This window comes from Podarcis raffonei, chromosome 1, assembly GCF_027172205.1.
Source record: "Podarcis raffonei isolate rPodRaf1 chromosome 1, rPodRaf1.pri, whole genome shotgun sequence".
NCBI classification, from domain to species: domain Eukaryota; kingdom Metazoa; phylum Chordata; class Lepidosauria; order Squamata; family Lacertidae; genus Podarcis; species Podarcis raffonei.
The window spans coordinates 114,430,623-114,453,564 of record NC_070602.1 but is presented as its reverse complement, the minus strand read 5'-3'; the positions used below and the strand labels follow the sequence as shown (position 1 = coordinate 114,453,564).

General features: G+C 42.9%; 1 protein-coding gene across 8 annotated transcripts in view; it reads right to left on the bottom strand.

The window, feature by feature from the left end:
- Positions 1-22,942, bottom strand: part of PDE11A (phosphodiesterase 11A) — a 151,395-nt gene that overhangs the window by 54,107 nt on the left and 74,346 nt on the right. For 7 of the 8 annotated variants that reach the window (XM_053409983.1, XM_053409972.1, XM_053409966.1 and 4 more), the window contains 2 exons: positions 1,211-1,357; positions 993-1,100 (listed from right to left, as the gene is read on the bottom strand). The exons of the other annotated variant lie outside the window; for it this stretch is intronic. In XM_053409983.1, the coding sequence (XP_053265958.1) occupies positions 993-1,100; positions 1,211-1,357 (255 nt within the window). The remainder of the gene's footprint in view (positions 1-992; positions 1,101-1,210; positions 1,358-22,942) is intronic. 8 annotated transcript variants of the gene reach the window in all.

Genomic DNA, 22,942 nt, shown 5'->3' with positions numbered 1-22,942 from the left:
CCAGCTGTCTGGTCCTTCCTTACAATCTCTCACCATGTACTTGATTAGCAGCTCAATGCTCTTTGGGGGGTTAAAGTGCGCAAATCTTCAGTCCCATTTAAATTCATGCATTTTAAATTCTATGGTTACATGTCCAAGTCCTACTTTCCTCAATGGGAGCAACACGCTGAACTTTCTCTGGATTACAGGCACATTGGCAGAGTGGGGATTTTATGAAGCAATGACTTCTAGGCACGCGCGCTCTCTCTCTCTCTCTCTCTCTCTCTCTCTCTCTCTCTATATATATATACCGTATTTTTTGCTCTATAAGACTCACTTTTTCCCTCCTAAAAAGTAAGGGGAAATGTGTGTGCGTCTTATGGAGTGAATGCAGGCTGTGCAGCTATCACAGAAGCCAGAACAGCAAGAGGGATTGCTGCTTTCGCTGCGCAGTGATCCCTCTTGCTGTTCTGGCTTCTGGGATTCAGAATATTTTTTTTCTTGTTTTCCTCCTCCAAAAACTAGGGGCGTCTTGTGGTCTGGTGCATCTTATAGAGCGAAAAATATGGTGTATATATATGTGTGTGTGTATAAACATGAGCTGGCACACATTGAAAGCGTGCCTCCAGTTGTGGTACAGGACCATTCGGTAATTTTTCCTCACTGTCAAAAGCCACCTACACAACATATATATACATATGTGTGTGTGTGTGTGTGTGTGTGTGTGTGTGTGTGTGTAAAACCCATTCTTTTAAGATTAGGTTCTATAACAACAAAGTCAGTATCATACAACTGCCATCTGTGGTTCCATTCCTTCACCGTGCTCAAACCCTGTCAAATGTTGCCAAATAAGCGCTGCCAAATTAGGTATCAAATTAGGACCCTTTATTCTCTTGGGCGCTTACATCTCAATATATTTTTTTTAATGCCATATTAGCAAGGGGAAGAGGAAACAAATGTTCGGACAACAACGTGGATAGTATCATAAGATGCCTGCCACTCAAGATACTCACAGTTAACATGGCAAACATGAGCTGGCACACATTGAAAGCGTGCCTCCAGTTGTGGTACAGGACCATTCGGTAATTTTTCCTCACTGTCAAAAGCCACCTACACAACGTCTGAAATGGAAAAGTACAAATCGCATCAGGGACACTTAACACGGACAAATGGGCACAACCACCGCCAAAACCAAAGCAGCGCCGATTATCTTCGCACAACAGATGGTTACCTCATAGTCAATTTTAAATTTCTGCACCATTCCAAGCTCCATGAACATCCGGAGGGCTGCAGTTATCATGGCGTCCGTGTCGAGGGAGAAGTCGTCAAAATGGATGTTGTCTATGCCAAGCTCTGACACAAGTGGAATGTTTGCTGCCTGGAATTACCCAAAGACAATGAGAAAATTTCTCACGCACAGCTCAGGCTCTTTCTAGCCGCACTTACTTAGAACAAATGTTTCCCAAATCCATTTAGACAACCTAGAAATGGCAATTGCAAAATGTATGGTGGAAATCTAGGAAGGGAGAGAAAACTACAAACTGGAAGTGCAATCCCTCTAGTATCAAAACTGCAACAGGATCCATTCTGTTAAATCTGGGGTGGGAAACCTATGGTCCTCCAGATGTTGTTGCATTCCATCTTGCAGCATGGCCAATGCTGAGGGATGGCAGGTGTTTTAGTCTAAGAACCCCTGGAGGGCCACAGGTTCTCCATGACTTAAACGGAGACTGCCTAGAAACTTCACTGAAATAGCATTTGGACAAATGGCTGTGTATGTATATGACCTACATATGCCCAGCAGAATAAATATGTCCTGCTTCACAGGTTATGTTTTATGAATGCTGCTCCACCCCCTACAAAAGGAATGTGTAAAGTAGTCCTGAGCTAGCATTGCAAGAGCTGTCAGCTCTACAGCAGCTGCAATGGATTTGCATTACAAGACAAACGTGAAAAAACACGTAAATGTAATAGGTTGTATAACAACAATGGTGAAGTTATTTACTAGAAACTACTTCTCAAAATAAGGGACACGGGTGGCGCTGTGGGTTAAGCCACAGAGCCTAGGACTTGCCGATTGGAAGATCGGCGGTTCGAATCCCTGCGAAGGGGTAAGCTCCCGTTGCTCGGTCCCTGCTCCTGCCAACCTAGCAGTCTGAAAGCACGTCAAAGTACAAGTAGATAAATAGGTACCGCTGCGGCAGGAAGGTAAACGGCGTTTCCGTGCACTGCTCTGGTTCTCCAGAAGCAGCTTTGTTATGCTGGCCACATGACCTGGAAGCTGTACGCCGGCTCCCTCGGCCAATATAGCGAGATGAGCGCCGCAACCCCAGAGTCGGTCACGACTGGACCTAATGGACAGAGGTCCCTTTACCTTTACTTCTCAAAATTAGATACAGCTTCTCATAATGTCAAAATCAGCATCGTGACATAACATATTAAAATGCAGCTTATTCAGTTGACCACCAAGTCCAGTATCTACAAAATGCGATTCCTTTCTAATTTCTTCATCTTCTCTTGTATTTTTCTATCTGATGTATTCCTTAGAAGAATACCATGAAACAGTCTTGTGTCTAATGAAAATGATAAGGTTGGTAGACATAAGAAACTGGCACAGGTAGATGCTGGCACAGGTAGACAGGACAAGGATTCCTGGATATTCCCCTGTTTCGCCCCAAGGGGCTTCATCAGCTGTTCGTAGTTTGGTACTGTATATAACAGATACATGGATCCTATTTGTGATAGATTCTTCGTCAAATAAGGTCTACCAATCTTATCATCTTCAGTAGACACTTACAAGACTATTTCATCTTACTCTTCTAAGGAATACATCAGATAGAAAAATACAAGAGAAAATGAAGAAATTAGAAATGAATGTACTATGGGACTGACAAAAAAGAATCACATTTTGTAGATACTGGACTTGGTGGTCAACTGAATAAGCTGCATTTTAATATGTTATGTCACGATGTTGATTTTGACATTATGAGAAGCTGTATCTAATTTTGAGAAGTCGTTTCCAGTAAATAACTTTACAATTATTATTATACAGACTATTATGTTTACGGGTTTTTTCAAGTGGATTTGTGTAATATAGGCATTCTAGTGGTTTTGATTACGAGACAAAGTGGCAGTTCTAAACCTTGGGAGTTAAGTGGTGAAGGGGAATTTCAGAGTCTTTAAAATGCTCGTCTGTCCAAAGTTGCATCAAACACACCCTTGGCAAATCTGCACATGAAGATATTTGGGTATTGCACTGGCATGGATTGTATGAAACTCCATGTGATTGCAGTGCAGTTTTGAAAGTTACATACCAGGGCTGGCAACAGATTCAAAAGTTAAAAACCAGCACGTGCCATCGCTTTCACAGCTGGCTGGAAGTGCTTGCTTGTCATATGTGCGAGGGCAACCACCCAGGAAGGTTGAATAATCTGTAGATGGGAATGTGGTCTGTGCAACTTTCCTGGACAAGTGCTGGCAACTGACTTCCAAGCATACAGAGCAGGTAACTGGCAGTGATTGTACTGTCCAGAGCTACTCTGAGGTAACGAGTGTGGTAAAAAAAAAAAAAAGGGTAATAAAATGATCATATCGGAAGTATGAATTTTCTTGGTGCTGTAGCTTGAATAAACTATCAGGATTTTTCAGGTGGATAAATAACAATATATAACCATTTGATCATAAATTGATGAACAAAAGAAGTCAAAGCCTTTTTTTTTCATGACAAGCTTTCTATTTATGAGGTTTTACCACCCTATGTTTAAAAAGAAGTGCCATGGTCCAAAATAATCACTGAATTAATAGCCAAGAGGTAACATTTGTATAAAATAACCATTTGCTTTACAGCAGCAGTAAAAGGAATGGCAGAATTATGTACGAAGGTTAGAAAGTAATTTGAATAATGCAGAAAAGGAGAAATATTATATGCGTACAACATCTATTGTCATTCTACATTTGAGGTGAAGCACTGCAAGTTTATAAAAAAGAAAATCATAGAAATTACAGCACGTGGGGTGGGGTGGGGAAAGTAACTTAATATATGTTATTTAAAAATGCATACTTAAAGTCCCAGCTACTCAAAAACGCTTTTAGCTCTCAGATCTTGCATACTAACAAAACAATTGTCATTGTGACAGGTAGGAGGAATGGAGAGAGGATCCATATTTTGAAGGACCCCTGGGAAGGGTTGCAATACATCTCTGTGTGCTCTGTGCGCAGACACACATTGGACACAATCCAGTAATGGTTAATCACAGTCAAATGCCACAGAAAGCAAAGGAAACAGACTTGGGGCTGAATGAAACATGATGCAGGGGGCAGATTCCTGGATTTTATACATATGCATAAATCTTTGTGCGTGTGTGTACGCTGCCTTCTCTTGCAAGAACCTCACCACTTGCTAATACAGTGGTACCTTGGTTTAAGTACAGCTCAGTTTATGAACAACTTGGATTAAGCCCGGAAGTAGGTGTTTTGGTTTGTGAACTTTGCCTTGGAAGCAGAACATGTTCCACTTCCTGTTGAGTGTAAATTGAGTCCCCCGCTGCTATGGGAAAGCACGCCTTGGTTTAAGGACACTTTGGTTTAAGAATGGACTTCCGGAACAGATTAAGTTCGTAAACCAAGGTACCACTGTATATTATTTGGAAGCCCTCCTCTGGGTGTTCCCTTCATCTGACGTTTGACAGTACTGGAGAAACAGAAGAGAGAAAGCAGAGATGGTACCCTATGGTCCTCTAGAGATTGTTGGATTCTGACTTCCCCTTAGCGCCAGCAGCACCACTATGGCTAATAGTCAGGGATCATGCAAATTCTAGTGCAGCAACATATGGAGGTCCACAGGCTCCAGCATCCCTGGAATAGAGAGCCCTAACCAGCCCAGTGCTTACTACCCCTCAATACTCCATCTCCCATGTAATGTTGTGGCCATTTCCCCAGGCAGAGAAAGGGGCAGCAGCTGCTTTTTCTCCACAAAATCAAAACACAGCCTTTTAGGCCTGAAGTGTTGGCTATTTGCAGTATGGTAGCGCAGCAGAGAGCTTGCTGGGGAGACCATGCACTAAAAAAGGACTCAAAAATAACTTAAACAAGGTTTTAATAAGAAAAACAAAAACTCCTTTTAACCTAAACACATTAACAACCAAACCAGACCCAACCACCAACCCATCCCCCAGGGTAATGGGAGAGCTAGGTGCTGCTCCTTATATACTACACCCAATTGCTGACACACCTTAATCAACACAACTCAGCAGCACCTGCTATGTTTCACAGCTGTAAAGCTGGGTCTCGTTATCTTGCTCTGGCCCTTGCTCTGGCCCCTTAAAGACATACACATCGGGTGGAACAATGATGAACCTTTACATTTAAAGAAACCAAATAAGTAAGATATAAGTTGCTTTGTAAGTTGCTTTGAGTTGCCTGTGGCAAAAAAGTGGCTAATAAATAATAACAATAACACTCTCTGCTTCAAACTCAGAAGCTGTATTTGAGAAGGAAGGAAGGAAGGAAGGAAGGAAGGAAGGAAGGAAGGAAGGATAGCAAGCACTTAGTGCAATATCTATGAATGAAGTAAAACTTCATTCTAAGAATGAAGCAAAACTAAAAATGAATGCAAGCAAGGTGAAAATTACTGTCTTACTAATATGTAAGTGAACAACTTCTCTGATGTTCCTGATATCTTCATCACTATCTTTAAAATGCCGAAAATGAGTGACTTAAGTTTGCCCAGGAAACCTGTGGCAGAGCTGAAGGCTCAGTCTACATCCAGTGCAAAGCTCACTTAGGAGCCCACTGAAGCAGAAGCAAGAACACTGCACAGATGCCACTGGTTGAATACAGTGAAGAAGGCAAGGAAAACTGAGCTGAGAAGGTATGACACAGATCTTTCAACAGCAGATGCCCCAAGGTACTAACATTCTGAGGGAGAAAAACTTTATCTGCTCCGCACACAATTTTATACACCGGCAGCACAATATCCTTTTCGTAGGGGCGAAACTAGGCTTTATTTCACCCAGATCAAAGACCCAGTTTGACACCACTCACACGCATTTGTGTACGCACCCATAGGGCAAGGAGCCTCAATGGCGTCCCTCTGGAGGTTTCACCTGGGACAAAAACAACAACCTTGGCTAGCTTCCCCCATAGCTACGACACTGCTTTTTTAGCTGAGGTGACTGGAACTGTACACAGTATTCCAAGTGTGGTCACACAACAGATTTGTATTTTCAGTCCCTTTCCTCATACAGTCGTACCTTGGAAGTCGAACAGAATCTGTTCCAAAAGTCCGTTCAACTTCCAGAACGTTCGGAAACCAAAGCGCGGCTTCTGATTCGGTGCAGGAAGCTCCTGCAGCCAATCAGAAGCCCCGTCAGATGTTTGACTTCCAAAAATAGTTCGCAAACTGGAACAGTCACTTCCAGGTTTGTGGCGTTCAGGAGCCAAAATGTCTGAGTACCAAGGCGTTCAGGATCCAAGGTACAACTGTAATCCATAACACAGAATTCTCCTTTTTCTAACAACCGCCGCATACTGGGAAGGCACCTTTATCAAACGACACACTATGACCCCAAGGTCTTGTTCAGCGCGTCAGTCACTGCTTGTTCACAGCCACACTGTCAGTCTTGGACATTGCCTAGCTACCACATTGTAGCATCATGATGTAGCATCATGTGAGCTGGGCCTCCGGTGTCCATTGCACTCCACTAATGATGACAGCATCGACTTTGTTTACAGAAAACAGGTCCACAAATCTGTAGTGGATCTGTTGGGTAGATAGATCTTCCCCTGGGTCATCTTCCTACTGAACTCCCCCCAAAAGAAAAACACCTTTGATTTGTCCAGCTTTGGTTTTATATAGTCATACCTCGGGCTGAAGTAGCTTCGGGATGAATATTTTTGGGTTGCGTTCTGCGGTGACCCGGAAGTAATGGAGCGTGTTACTTCCGGGTTTCACCGCTCGCGCAGACGCTCAAAATGACGTCATGCGCATGCACAGAAGTGGCGAAACGCAACCCGCGCAGACACGTCTTACGTTTACCTCAGGATGCGAACGGGGCTCCGGAACAGATCCTGTTCGTATCCAGAGGTACCACTGCATTGGGATAAACAAGGGCATGAGTGTGTCTGATTGTTTTCCAACAGAAAAATAACACAGGATTCAGCCCACATCCAAGAATGTTGTAGTCGCAATCCAATTCACAGCTGCTTTTAGTAAGAGGCATGGCTAGTCACAACACACACAATCTAAACACATTATTGTTTTTGCTTGTTTGTTGTGAAATATTGCAATTAGGAGTCAAACGCTTCTTGTTTCCATCTCATGCTTGATGTACTAGATTCGATTTAAATGGCACGCATGTTTATCTCTCTCTCTCTCTCTCTCTCTCTCTCTCTCTCTCTGAAGGGAATCTGTATCTAATTGTTTCAGCCAAGGGATACCTTAACACCCAGAGCAAACTTAGTTTTAAAGGCCTCCATCTGTTACTGTGTCCTGCTGACTGATGGCATCTCTCTGCCCTTCACAATGCTGAATCAGCAACTCCTCGTGATAGATCTGCCATGGCAGAAGTAGGACGTTAGTCTCTAAAGGAAACTTCCTAAGACAAGCTGAAGTAAAATGAGCAGATGAGGAACGGAATAAATGGGAGATCATACCTAGCTTCTAATCTGCTTCAGTACAGAACTCGTGTTTGTTTTCTTGTACCTTCTGTAAGCATTTATCTTTTCATTCATCACAAAGATCAGCACGCTGCTGGTTTTGTCAAATCCAGGTTTCTGAATTTGTGAGCACCTTGTAATACTACTAACTACTAATAATTTATTATTTACATGCCGCCCATCTAACTGGGTTGCCCCAGTCATTCTGGGCAGCTTCAAACAAATTAAACACATAAAGCACAGTAAAACATTGAACATTAAAAACTTCCCACTACAGGGCTGCCTTCAGATGTCTTCCAAAAGTCAAAAAGTTGTTTATTTCCTTGACATCTGATGGGAGGGCATTCCATGGGGCGGGTGCTACTACCGAGAAGGCCCTACAATGTCGTCCAATGAATGTAGTCCATTGTGTAAAATAAGAATGCTTTTTTTCAACTGAACATTTATTGCTTTAGATAAATTAAGGGGCAGGAAACATATAGTGATTTGGAGTAAAAGGGAATAGAGTAAGGCAGGGTTAGGCATATTTTAAGCTTGCAGGATCTGCTTTGGTTTGTTACAAGAATCCCAAAGTCCATCAACCAGAACCAGGTTCACACTTACTTATTATTATACTAACATAGTTGCTGGGTTGGGTTGGGGTTTGGGGGGGCATGTTTCCACATGACGTCTTCATTATTCAGCTGCTATTCCAGAATAACACTCAAAAACTAGCTTTTTATTCTCCCATAAAAATCCCACCCTTTTTTAAAAAAAAAATAATCCAGAATGAATCATCAATATTTTCATTTGTGTGAAATAGTGAGCACCACCTTATTTTCTGTGTAGAGGAAGTGGGAGTTGGTGGGCATAATTTGGGGGAACATCTGTTTTGCACCACTTCGCTCTGACCTGTGCAAGCTGTCAGTCTGTCTGTCCCAGGTCTAGGCGAAGAGCCTATTCCTCTTCTTCAGTAACATAATGGCTTTCTTGCTAAGGGTACATGTTCATACCAGCATTCATCTCTGCTTTACTCTTTTTTCTTTTTTGGATTTATTCCTCATTGTCCTCTGGTGTTCCAAACCACTATTCACCTATTTCCTTGTCCAAATCTGTATTTCCTTCTCATGACTATGATTAATATTAAGCAATAACCCTTGAATTTCACTCTCTTCTTCCACGCACCACTGACTATGCTAGAATTCAAGCTTGGGCTGTGTTTATGTTGTTTTCACCATCTCATTGCTCTTTCTTTCTTTCTTTCTTTCTTTCTTTCTTTCTTTCTTTCTTTCTTCCTTTCTTTCTGTGTGCATTTCACAACTCTTTCCCCCCTAGCTGCTCTCATCAGCATGGCTTCATTATTGTCAGATTCATTTCTATTTGTGTGCTCATGGAGGGGGGGGGAGCGTTTATGCAATGGGAGGGATGTTTTTACCCTATGAAAACGTGTTCTCACCCTGGCTAAAGAAAAAATTAGGAACGGCTTAAGGACTCTAACTGGTTTGAAGCTTCTTTGAGAAACAACATATCAAACAGTAGTATCTTATAATGAAGTACAGGATAGATATGCATCATGGGAACATGGATTCAAAACCCAGCACTGGAAGGAACACAGTGAGCGCACCTCAAACAGGAGTGTGAACACAGTTTTGGAGTAAGAGAAGAGAAAAAGCTGCACTTCTATGGGATTTGTATGCAGCCAAAGAAGTGCAATATCTGGTTTTCGGGTGGTGAAAGAGTGTGTGTATTGATACAGCCAGCTGAATAACAAAGTGCAAATTCAGTGCTTTTTTAAAAAAAAAAATCTCCAATAGCATGGAGGAGAGATATTATATGAAGTAAGGTACACTATGTAAAGGTTAATACCTATTTAATAAGGTTACTTTCATATTATTATTATTATTATTTATTATTATTATTATTGAATAATGAAGCACAAAGCAAGTTAAAGAGAGGGTTGAGGTATATAGATTGCACAAGCCATGCAAGTACAAATCATTAAGAAGAAATGTTTCGACTAAAAAGAATTATATTCCATATTGCAGTTTGTGTTTATTATAATGGAGGATTATCTGTTGAGGCCAACAGCATCCATGAAAGAAGGGAAATTTGGTACATCCATGTTTTAGATACCACATAAAACTTCAAAGGGAAAGAGAAATCGTCCTTCAAACAGCCTTTTCCGGAAAGAAGGGAAGACAGGAATGTAAACGTCTCCCGACGCCGCACAGGTTCATCACCCATTATTTTCCCCACATTATTTGGAAGTCTGTCTTTATTTGGAAGTGAACAACAAACAGCTTTCTCAGCTGAACAGTAATCTTGGTTTCAGCTCTGCTCAACCTGTGCAACAAACGGCTACAGCTCTGGAAACAAAGGAGGGCAGAGAAGCTTCAGAGGCAGTGCGCTCTCTGCTTGTCCTCTGCAGACAAGAATACTTTTAGTAATGGAATTGTATCTTCTCTACACACACACCACCCCTGCTCAGCCCTTCCCCTGCTGTGCAGCTCTGGCTTTAAAAGCCACCTCAGCGTCCAAACAGGCACTATGGTATCAGGAACAACTGAGCCAGAAAAAGCAAATTACATGTATTCAGAGCACATCAATTAACATTGCCCTCATGCAGCTTCAAATGTGCCACAAGCACTTACAGCAGGAGGCATTGCGACCTTGGCTGCTCCTGCAAGTATTTTTTTTTTATTTGCATGAATTAAATGTTACAGAGCATCTGAACCAGAATCTCTCTCTCTCTCTCTCTCTCTCACACACACACACACACACACAAATCCAAGTTTACCAGACATGCATATAGACCTTTTAATATTTTACCAGCAACATCTGCTGCAATTCAAACAGAAATGTCAGGTTTTTCTCACTGCGATGTATAAGCAATAGCTTATACAGTGGTACCTCAGGTTAAGAACTTAATTCGTTCCGGAGGTCCGTTCTTAACCTGAAACTGTTCTAAACCTGAGGTAACACTTTAGCTAATGGGGCCCCCTGCTGCCACTGCGCCGCCGCTGCACGTTTTCTGTTCTCATCCTGAAGCAAAGTTCTTAACCCGAGGTAATATTTCTGGGTTAGCGGAGTCTGTAACCTGAAGCGTATGTAACCTGAAGCGTATGTAACCTGAGGTACCACTGTATTTGGAAAGATAGGAGGAGAGACAATAGGAACAAACACTCGTTGCTTGAAGTAAAAGCCACGTTTGTGCCAGTAACATGGAAGAAAACCAGCACACCCCAGGCCCCATCTGCACTACAAATTTATACTGGTTAATCCTAGCTTCAGCTACTATTTGTATAGGTTGCAATGTAAAGAGACCCTTTAGGCAAGCCTAACAGCTTATACACCTGCAGCAGTGCTTTTAAGCTACACCCTAGAAACACCACTAAAATTCAAAAGGTGTGTTTGGATGGTGTGTGTGTGTGTGTGTTAGTTAAAGGATCAGTCGTAGAATGCAAGTTATCAAGTTACAATGAAAAGTTTCTTTTGTCCATGCATGCATACAAAGCAGTTCAGCAGATGGGAGTCATATGCAGCTATTGCTCTGGCAACACCTATTGCCATATGCCTGCTCTTTGCCAGCGTCACACTGCAGTCTGGATCGAATGGGCTCATCTGCGAGGGTGGCAGGTGTGTGGGTGGTCCTGCTGAATGGGCAGTGGTTTGGACTGGATGACTGTTTCCATCATCCCTTCTCTTTCCCTCATGGTGATGTATTTACCCCCTTGCGTGAAAAGACCACCAAGACATATTTTTCAGCATGAGAACTGTTAACATTTTACGCATCCCCTATGGGGCTGGCTGTTTGCTCCTCTGAGCTGAAGGCAACATGCTCTGCAGAATGCACTGCATCACACGACTAGCCGAACAGACTTTGGTTCCAGGAGGAAAATAGGGAAATGGGCTCTTGCTGTAACACACTTGAGATATTATGCATATTTACTGGGAAGTAAGTTGCACTGCTTACTTGCTAGGACTGGGTTGTCATCTGTGCTAGGGGAGAGCTAGAAGCTTGGTTGGTAGAGCATGAGACTCTTAATTTCAGGACTGTGGGTTAGAGCCCCATGTTGGGTGAAAGATTCCTGTATTGCAGGGGGTTGGAATAGATAATACGTTTGGACTGGCCCAAGATCAGTGAGCTCTGTGGCTAAATGGAAATCTAGACAGGTCGCATCCAGTATTCTAACCTAGGAGTGGGGGACTTCTGGCCTGTCGCAGGTCCCAGTTTGGCCCACAAGGCAGTTTCCCCCAAGCCGCAGCCACTTGCCCCCACACCTCCTTGATCAGCACTATCTGCTAGACCCACGGTCAGTAGGCAGGTGCTATCTGAATCCAAACCATGCCAGCAGACGATACTTCAAAAGCGGTTTGCTCTAACCACCAAGGATCCATTTATAAAAGGCCTCAGTGCAAAAAGATGACAAGTCAAATCAGCAGAATTAAAACCAGCGACGGAGGGGCAGAGGATAGCTAAGAGCAGCATCCAATACCAAACAACTGCTTGAAATAAAAATGTGATTAAAACCATAGGCAATCCCATGTACTTTACTCCACTGTCTGCTCTTTGGAGGAAATAAAGGATGCATATAGGATATACATGGTCACCTGAAGAAGTAGGAATACAGTTAAAACAAAGAACAGTCAAGAAGAAAAAAAGTGGATTCTAAAACAGTATACCTACTTTTGGGCCATGCTGTGTGTACACACGCACGCACGCACGCACGCACACATTTATGAAAAAATATATATCACTGCTGTTTACTGGAGGGTTCTCCCGTCCCCCGATAAGAAAATAGGCTTAGGATGTAGAATGGCCAGGTGAAAAGGGGAAGAGAACTCTGGCACCATTAAATACCTGCAAAGGGGAATGTCATGCTTAAATTTCCTCCTCCTACACAGCTATTAAAGTTGCCAAGGCCTTGCCCTCTTCTTCACCTGCCTGCCCTAAACTGAATTGCTTGCACACCCCTTTCTGTAGTAACAAGATAATGACTTGGACCAGGGATTTTGCTCCTACAAGAAAACCCATGATGAAGTGCAAATTTCCCTTTGCCCCCGTAGCCATCATCAAAAAAGAGAAAAGGGAAATGGACCGTAAAAGACATTACATTTTATCTCTCTGATTCTGTATCAACAGCTACAAGGCTCCTTCTAAGTACTGCCTGGAGGCAATGTGCGCTTCAAGCCAGCAAGATAATTGCAAGCGACCCAGGGACCAAGCCTAGGGAGCAAGAAACGTGCACTTTTGGGCAGGGGTGCGGTGAGATGAGGGGGTGTTGCTGGCTCAGGCTACAACCCTATTACAACGAGTGAGAAAATGAAGCCAAATTTGAGATCAAAGCAAACAAAATAACATTTATTTTACATTCTATTAAGTTCCAAAATACGTGACACAAGTGCCTGAGGAAATGGAAGAGGCTTCTAAATGGCTGCTTCACACATCCCACAGATCTTTGAGATTTTTCCTCCTGAAATGTTGCGTTGTGGGGGGGGGGGGAAACCTTTCGAAAAGAGTATGATGGAATTATTGTTTTGTTTGTCATTATGTATTTTTGTATTTTTATATTGTAAACCACACTGTGATCCTCTGATGATGGGGCAGTATATAAATGTAATAAAACAAACAAACAAAATCCCTGTCTACCAAATTCAGTAAGATTTACCAAAGAAACAAAACTAGAAAAAAACCTACACAAATGTGATTTTCATCAAATTTAGCATGACCCTACGCATTTTTTTACAGACCCCAAGAAGTTTCAGGAAGTGTTCAGTTTTGGACCAAGAACTGTTAACCTATCTCAGTCAACCACACGCCACTGGAATAAAAAGGGTTAACTACTTCTGAATAAAACCTGTTCACACCCTGGGTTAGGTGATTCAAAATTGAAAGGTGTAGTATTATAAATTGGCATTGTTATAATGAGGCTATTATCAGACTGTAATTGAAAACTAATTAAAATTTACTATTAAAAAAAACTAAATCGGAATGTGTGCATCGGTCCAACTTGAAACAGGAATTAAAACATATTGAAGGGAGAAACCTGAAGGTTAGTATAGAGAGAGAGAGCAAAGTTTGAGGGCAAAAACAAGTGATTTTACCCACGTTAGTGGTTAGAATGCTGGACTAAAACCTGAGAGACCAAAGTTCTAACAGTCACTCAAGTCATGAAGCTCACCAGTTGTTATGAGAATAAAAACTTGAGGTCCTTAGAAGAAAGTTTGGCTAAGCTAAGCCACAAGCTCAGATTTAGGCAATGTGCTAAAACGAACCTCAGTTTAGCTCAGCACAGCATCAAAATGACTGGGGAGAAGCAAAGTGGTTGCGATCTTCACTATGGGAGCCCACACACATTTTGCTCATTCGTGCAAAGTTGTAGTTTGGTTCAGCATTGCCTGAGACTGAGGGCACTGGATTTGCAAACTGCTGAAAGGACATCTGGTCCAAAGCGGATCAGAAACATTAACTGTTTATTCTTGTTTCCGTGGTGTCCTACAGTTTCTACACTTCTGCTACCTAACAAAGAGATATTCCTCATTGCTGGAAAGGTGCGTAGGGATTAAGTGGGAGGATTTCCACTGCAGCTTTATTACTGTAAAAAAGAAAAAGTTATTGTGTCAGGCCAGGCTAGCAGATGACAGGAAGAGTTTATGCAAATGAATGATGGGAGTAGGTTCCCCCCACCCAAAAGAAGGGGGGGTCCTATTTCCAGAACTTGATTGACAACTGTGGCTGAAACCTCTTTGACTGAATATAAATCAAATTAAGAGCATCTTGGAACACTGAACATGCATTTGCATGCAAGCACTAGTAAAACAAGGAAGGCTCTCCTACAAAATATGCTTTATCTAACTCTTATTCTTCTCAGCCTCCATCAAATTCTAGTGAGGTGTATTTTGTTTTTAAGCATACCCTGTGGGCTTGAGCAGTAAACTGCATTGTTAAATCACATCTTCAGCAGAGTGATAGTGAACTTAATTTTCCCCTAATGTCATCTACTTTCAGAAAAAAAGAAAAAAACAAAAGCACACATGGCTCACCTGATTTGAATGTAAAGAAGCAGAAAGAATGTAGTTGGTCAAGGGAACTGTGGACTCAAAAATGTTGAAAACCTCTGTTGTAACCCATTTGTATCATACATGAGCCCCGCTGAGCACCATACTCACTGCATGCTTCAACACTGGGGATCTTTGCTTCTTCCAGTACACTGGTATTAGCTTTGAAGACACTCAAACTCAGGACACAAGGGAGAAACATGCTAAAAGGAAGGTACGCTTGGCAAATCCACACCGTGATCAACTCCCGCCCAGAAACCAATGTCCCCACTGTGGAAGGATGTGTGGATCCAGAATTGGCCTCCACAGTCACCTACGGACTCATTGTTAAAACTGTTTTTATGGATGACAATCTTACTCAGCTACGAGTGATCGCCAAAGAAGAAGAAAAAGACTCACTGCATGAGAGCTGGGAATAACATTTAAATGACCCAGTCATGGTGTGGGGGGATCTTGCCCACAGAATGAGCACACACACGATTCCTGGCAAGACGCTTATTCCATGGCCAGGATCCACACAATCAGCACTCACCTACATGGTTGAGTCATTCAAGTATTATTCCAGCTGCAGGAAAAGCAGCATGTGGCTAGTACAGAAAACTGAAAGGATTTAAATATATTTACACTACAATTTAAACAAAACTCGCTCAGTCAAGCCTCACTCACATGCCCATGTCTTTACAACCTAATGCTTCAAACCCTCCAACATTTCTCTGATGAAAACAAGGACTTCCTAAGGAAAAGCAGGACATTCTGGGACCAAATCAGAAACTGGGATGGCTTCTGTAAATCCGGGACTGTCCCTGGAAAATAAGGACACTTGGAGGGTCTGATGCTTTGAACAGCTGCACCTGAAAGCTATCTCGTTATTTCTGTGGTGTTTAATTGTTCTGAATTAAAGGTATTACGATATTTCCCCCTCCAATGGCAAAGCAACTCTTTGGATAAGACGTAAACAGTCTCTTTCTGTGTCCATGGACACCATCTTCAGAACTGTCATCCCACCTATTGATATATTTCTGTTACTAAGATAAAAGTACATGCTGTCCTTTAAGAAATGTCCCCTGATAATCTGTTCAAATCCTGCTGCTTTTGAAGCTACAGGGACAAGATAGCCTTGTTGACAAGCTGGCCTCCCTAACTGCTGTTGAAGATGCACGAGTAGGCCAAGGTGGTGTTTTTATGTTCTGCTGTCAAAAGAAGAAGGAAGTGTTACATACAGCAACTGCTTACAACAGGCACCACATTTGCAAATGTTAAAAGGGCACTGCTGCTAGCCTTAACTTGTATAAGAGAATATGCCCATGATCAGCATCCCTGATTATTATTGGAGGAATCCCAAGGACAAAAGTTTTGCCAATCTGTCAAGCTAACTTCTCTAGGGTTTTGTGTGTGTGTGTGTGTGTGTGTGTGTGTGTGTGTGTTTATGTATGACAAATGACAAATGAAAAAGAAAAAGAAAAACCACTTCTACTAGCCAGGGGTGGGACATTAAATCTATCTGTTCCAGACTTGTAAAATCGGTGTGTTCCAGACACATTCTGTGCAATCCCCTGGCACTACAAAATGTACCGAGTATGATTAATCATATGACCAGGTTTTTATTCAAAAGAATTAGGATAAAGAAAGCATTTCCTTTAGAATAAATTCTGGGTTTTTTAAAAACTCTGTTTTCCCCAAAATGCTGCTAACCTGACGTGCCTACTTTCTGAATCAAAATCTCTCTTACACCTGAAAAGGTTTGCTTCTGGACTGTGTAAGAGAAAGGCACTACCTGTTCTCTGAAGAGATGGCCTACTGTGTCCTAAGTGAGTGACTATGTCCCCGTCTGTGAGCAGATAGTTCTGTGACATCTATGCACTGAAATGCATTGGAAAGGCAGAAGGAAGGGAGAGTGAAAAATCTTGCAGAAAGGAAGTTGTCCTATTTTCTGCTATAGGCATTTTTGGGCTTTTGGGAAAAACCTGATTTTTTAATTAAGTTTACTTCTTGTGAAGCACTAGCAGTTCCATCATGGGACACTGGTGTGCCCTGGCATATACTTTTGGAAGAAGTGGTTGAGGTGTTTTTCATCCACTGGTGAAAAACAATAATAAAAGGTCAGGAGTAGAGAATGAAGGACCTCGTTTCTAAAGAGTCTGCCTAGAAGAGTGCATTTTTCGCCCTGGAAGGCCTCCCCGTTTCCAACTGTGAATGGGTATAAGCTAGTTGCGGTTACTTACTGGCCAGGCAAGATACTTTTGTGCATGCTCAAAAAACTTCCTTCTTCATTATTATTTCATGAGTTCCAGATCTGAGCTGAACTGGGGTGGGCGTGGGGAATAATTCTGGGGCTAAACCTTTCTAACAGTGCCTAACAATGACACTGCCTGTGCCTTGCACTGACAGGGATCCAGGTACAGTCCCTGGCTACAGCCAAGAATGAGATTGCTGCAAATATGCTATATAGCAGGGTCACTCATAATCATTGCCATGTTCCCCATGCATAAGAGTACTATGATGACTCACGGAGGAAGCATCCTTGAGATGAGTAGCATGATGATATTAACAACTGAACCGGGGGGGATATTTCCTTTTACGTTGTCGCATTTGCAAGTATGCTTGGAGCGGTGGAAGGGTGGGGAGGGGAGACTGCCGATGCTGCCACCAGATTCCAGCACCTGCCCATGTGCAAACCTTATTACGGTCCCAATTTACGTCAGCACTGCATTGCTTGGAATGTTATGCATGTCTACAGCAACTCTGCGGCTACTGTGAGACTTAACGTGGAGCAAGGATGGCACCCAGTGGCCAAACAGCTTCATCTCAGCTCTTCTGATTCTTGAAAACATTCCAGATTCCTATTTCTCTGAAGCTGCATAGCCAGAGATTCTAGTTGAAAAAGCAATGCATTTGCTTTGACCATATATCTAGAAACCATTTAAGAATTCCTTACGTATCTTACTCGAAATTACATTTTATTTAAAATACAAAACGTAGTAAATGTTAAATGTTCACGCTCTTTCCCCACCCCACCCCAACAACTCCAGTACAATTAAAAAGAACTGAGCCAGAATATTATGCTGGGACAAGGGAAGCCATAACATCCATTGAAGGGTAAAAAAGAGGCATTTAATAACAATAATAATAATAATAAATTTTATTTATATCCCGCCCTCCCCAGCCGAAGCCGGGCTCAGGGCGGCTAACAACAATCAAATAATCAAACAATCAAATAATCAAACATTCTAAAAATATTTCATTATAAAAATTAATTAAAATCAAGTTGATGGCAACCATCAAGCAAAATTCTGTGCAGGTTGCCAGAGGAGGGAGTCAGGCTGCGCCCTGACCAAAGGCCTGGTGGAACAACTCTGTCTTGCAGGCCCTGCGGAAAGATGTCAGGTTCCGCAGGGCCCTAGTCCCTTGTGACAGAGCGTTCCACCAGATTGGAGCCGCAGCCGAGAAGGCCCTGGCTCTAGTTGAGGCCAGCCTAACCTCTCTGAGGCCTGGGACCTTCAGGATGTTTTTATTTGCAGACCGTAGGTTTCTCTGTGGGGCATACCAGGAGAGGCGGTCCCGTAGGTACGAGGGTCCTAGGCCGTATTTCTATCAATATTTCTATCAATATTTTGCTAGGTGACCTATTATGATCTATTAAAAGGTATTTTATGAATGCTATTTTTAAGTAAAGGCTGATCTTTTCAACCTGATGTAGACAGGGTATAAATAAACACTGTGTGGAAGCAAGTTTGCATGTGTCTGTATATAATAATGGGTCATTTGTCGGGATTTGTGACTCTTCTTAGAGGCTTGGCTATGAACTCTACTTGAGGGTATGGTTGTGACAGCTGTCGTGATGCTCCTATACTTGAACATTCACCCCAAGCTCACTAAAGTGGCTGCGATTGTCCTTGTTTGCTCAGGTAGAAGTTATTTCACAGATTGTGATGGGGGCGGGGGTGGGTATTCAGGATTACCAAGGCCTACTTCCTGTAAATGGTCCTCCTGAGCCAAAGCATTAACAGTTCTCTTTTTTCCAATTTGAAATTGGACAGAACCAGGCTGCAGTGTCACCTCTCAGCAACTAGCCTGGGCACAAACAGCTGGGCTATGTTGGAAAACAGCACACAGATGTGAGCTTTCAAGCTGCATCAACAGGAAGAAAGAATGTGGGTCAGGCTGGCTTACACCTTTTCCTCTCAACAACAGAGAATGGCCTGAAGGTTGAGTGAAGACCCAAAACTCTTCATTCCTTTTAGCCAGACCTAACTCCTGCATCACAAGGGACGCAGGTGGCACTGTGGGTTAAACCACAGAGCCTAGGGCTTGCCGATCAGAAGGTCGGCGGTTCGAATCCCCGCGATGGGGTGAGCTCCCATTGCTCCGTCCCTGCTCCTGCCAACCTAGCAGTTCGAAAGTATGTCAAAGTGCAAGTATATAAATAGGTACCACTCCGGTGGGAAGGTAAACGGCGTTTCCATGCGCTGCTCTGGTTCCTGTACGCCGGCTCCCTCGGCCAGTAAAGCGAGATGAGTGCCGCAACCCCAGTCAGCCACGACTGGACCTAACGGTCAGGGGTCCCTTTACCTTTAAACTCCTGCATTAGTTGGGAATACCTTATCAGGATCACAGTAATAATTGTAGGAACCATATGAAAAAATGTGTAGAACTGGAACACATCTAGTGGGACCATGTGTATGTGCTCGTATATGTGTGAATTAGGGAAATGTGTAATGTGGGGGGGGGGGGAGAATATGTATGCTCCATGTGTACCCTTCTTGGGACTGGACAGCTGAAGCTTGTCCCTTGCGTACATGTGTGAACACTGAACTGCAGTGTGTTGGCTTCATTGGTGGAGGGTTTAAAATATATGTACCGTATATACTCGAGTATAAGCCAACCTGAATATAAGCCAAGGCACCTACTTTTAGCACAAAAAACTGGGAAAACTTATTGACTCGAGTATAAGCCGGTACACCACACCACAAACCTGGTGGTGGAAGCAACGGCAGAGGAAGAACAAGCAGCCCGAAAGGGCTGCTTTTGAGCTGCTCATTCCTCCGCCGCTGCCAGTGGCAAAGGCGGAGGAGGAAGGAGCAGCCCGAAAGGGCTCCCATTTGGGCAACTCGTCCCTCCGCCGCCTTCTCTGCCACTTGCAAGAGCAGGCATAGGAGCCACGGTTGGGAGAGGCACAGCACAGAACCTCTCACAACTGTGGCTCCTGTGCCTGCCCTTGCAAGAGGCAGGCGGCGGCGGCAGGACCAGCAGCGAGAAAGGGCTCCTTTTGGGCTGCTCGTCTCTCCACCGCTGCCGCCCACCTCACTCGAGTATAAACCGAGGGGGGCTTTTTCAGCATAAAAAAATGTGCTGGAAAAGTTAGCTTATACTCGAGTATATACGGTATATCTATTTATGCACAAATACATGCATCTTTCTAGACTGCCTTTCTATTTATTACATGCCCAAGACTGGCATAAAGCAGACTACATTTGTTCCTACAAACCCTTAAGATGTTATTCTGCACAATATCTTCTCTCTGACCAAATAATAAAAATAATTCCTCTGTGACACAAAAATACAGAATCTCTTCCTTCATTCTTATCTTTTCATTGTGTCTTTTCCTAACACAAGCTGCAACACACATTTTACTGGCTTCCCATAGTTCATCATTTGATGAAGTGGAGATTTCTTTATTATCTATCAGGAAGCAAAGCTACCTCACACTCATGACCTGAGAAAAATAGCCTTGCACATGCCATCCCCGAGATTGACTGAGTATGGTAGTTTGAAACAGCATTTGTATCCCTCTCAGTTTCCCATCAGATATTAAAGGTAGAACTAGGTGTTACACAAGAGACATGGAGCTGCCTCCATATTTCTTCCTCCTCTCTTCTTAGCAACATCTACTATAAACACGTGTGATGTGATGAGATCATGCTGAATGCCCCCACACTGGCCACAGCCAATGACGAGAGGCAGGAGCAGGGAAAACAATCATTGATCTGGGTGTGAGTCAGATATGGGTGTTATAAATGAGATGCTGCCAGGAAGGCGAGGGAGGGGCGGGAAGAGTGAGAGAAGTGATTGCTCCAGACCAGTGTTTCCCAAACTTGGGTCTCCAGCTGTTTTTGGACTACAATTCCCATCATCCATCACCACTGGACCTGCTAGCTAGGGATGATGGGAGTTGTAGTCCAAAAACAGCTGGAGACCTACATTTGGGAAATCCTGCTCCAGACTCTTGTCATGCTGAATATTACTAATACTTATGCTATTTATAGGCTATTAATTTTGCATTTAATTTCTTTGGATGAATTAATGATTAGAAATTTCTACATGGCTGAATAGTTTGAAGGCAAGAGTTGAACAGAAGCATGAAATTTTTTACCTCCTTCTATAAATAATGCAACATTCCCTAACATAGGAGATTTCCAGTTTTCCTGGGTTTTTCTATAAGCATCATTTAATGATTAGACAACAGCCGTTTAGGCTCCGCAGCGGATGTAATGGTAAAGAAGAAATAAAAAGCAGCTGCATAATGTACTTGTAAGCCAAACTGCAACATCCCTTTCAGTATGGGAGTCTTATGCGTCAATATCATTGACTTTTCCCCTCAAAGCATTAATTCTTTTAAGCCTTAACTTGCCAACATATTGACTAATAAAAACAGAAATTGCTAATACTAGAAAGGGGAAATTGACAGTGACACGCCTTTGTTTGTTTTGTTTCTTTGCACTCTTATATTTAGCATACTAATACTAGGAATAAAACAATGCTGGCATTTGGGGGGGGGGTGAAAAATGATTTTCAGCTATTTTCAAAGCATGCTGGAGATTCAAAGAAATTGTGTTGCACTCTACACTCCTGAGTCACAGAATCCTGACTTTACTCACTGTGCAAGCTTTAGAGTCACACCAGATTTCCCCTTTTGCAGTGAAAATTGACATTCCAGTGGAATGAAGTTTTTCAGGGAAAGCGCAGCACTCTCCAGGCAGCAGGGAGGTGGTGGGTTGGGTTGTCTCTGAAATTGTGATCCTTTCACTTTGCATGGCAAAGGACTTCCCAACAACTGCACTGTGGAAGGGTCTCTTTTACAAGAGAGTTACCCAACACACAAAAAGTTTCCTTCCTTGAAAGGGCAACTGAAACTGCAAAGGCATGAATCCACAGTGATATTTACAACAATCCTTTTGCTTAAGGGGAGGGGTCTGTGCCTCAGCGGCAGAGCATCTCAAGCCTCAGGTTCAATCCCCAGCATCTCCTATTTGAAACGCTGGGCAGCAGCTGCCAGTCAGTGTAAACAATAATGGGTTAGTTAGATGGACCAATGGTTTCACTCAGTATAAGGCCGTTTCCTATGTTGCTTGCCAGATGAGTTGGGAAAGGCCACTGCAGACACCTTTTAAAGTTTTTGCTGTTGCTTTAAAGGAAGTGAACATTTTTGCTCCAATTGTTTGCCTCCCCAATGATAATCAAAACAGGCAATCACACCAGGCAAAAGGGACCTCGCACTTCAACAGGCTCTTGCGTATTGTTATGAGTTTGTGGGTGCTGGGCACCCTAAATTCCTAGGTCCGGTAGGTGTTGGAATTTAATTAAGGCTTTGTGTGTTAAAACTGGGAAATAGTCAAACGTGTGTCTATTAAGGCATGTGTAATTAGGCTGTGTGTTAAAAGCTAATTAAGTCAGGCCAGCCTCTGTGTGAGGCGTCAGCCTGAGTTAATGCGCCATTAGGACAACAGAGGATCAAAGGAATTCTGTGTGAGACGGCAAAGGGGGGGGGGCTCATTTCACTTTACACAGATAAAGCCAAAGTTTAGAGAAGTACAGGAAGGAAGCAATGTGAGCCAGAAGCTTAAAGAAAGGAGTGGTGTGATAGGAAGAAGCAAAGCAGCAGACAGAGCACCATGTTCGATCTCTGCTTGAATCCTAGGCTGCGCTTATGACCCTATTGGAGTGTTAATGTGTTGGGATACTGCCAGGGAGACAGAGTCCATCTGAGCCCCCAAGCCGGCTGCCGGACGATCCATCGATCTCCCGTAGACACGCAGTATCAGCAATTAGCAACACGAAGCCTCAGAAATAGATTGCCACATTCTTAGGCTGGTGCACACTCTATCAGCAGAATTCACACAGCAAAAGATGCACAGCAGGAGAGCATATTTACAGTTTATTTAGCGTTGGTCAGAACAAAGAAAAACATGAACGCCTGCTCCGGTCTGCTCAGGCAACAAGGAAGAAACGAAAGCAACTGAAAACATAAACATCCTGTGAACAGGAAATACGC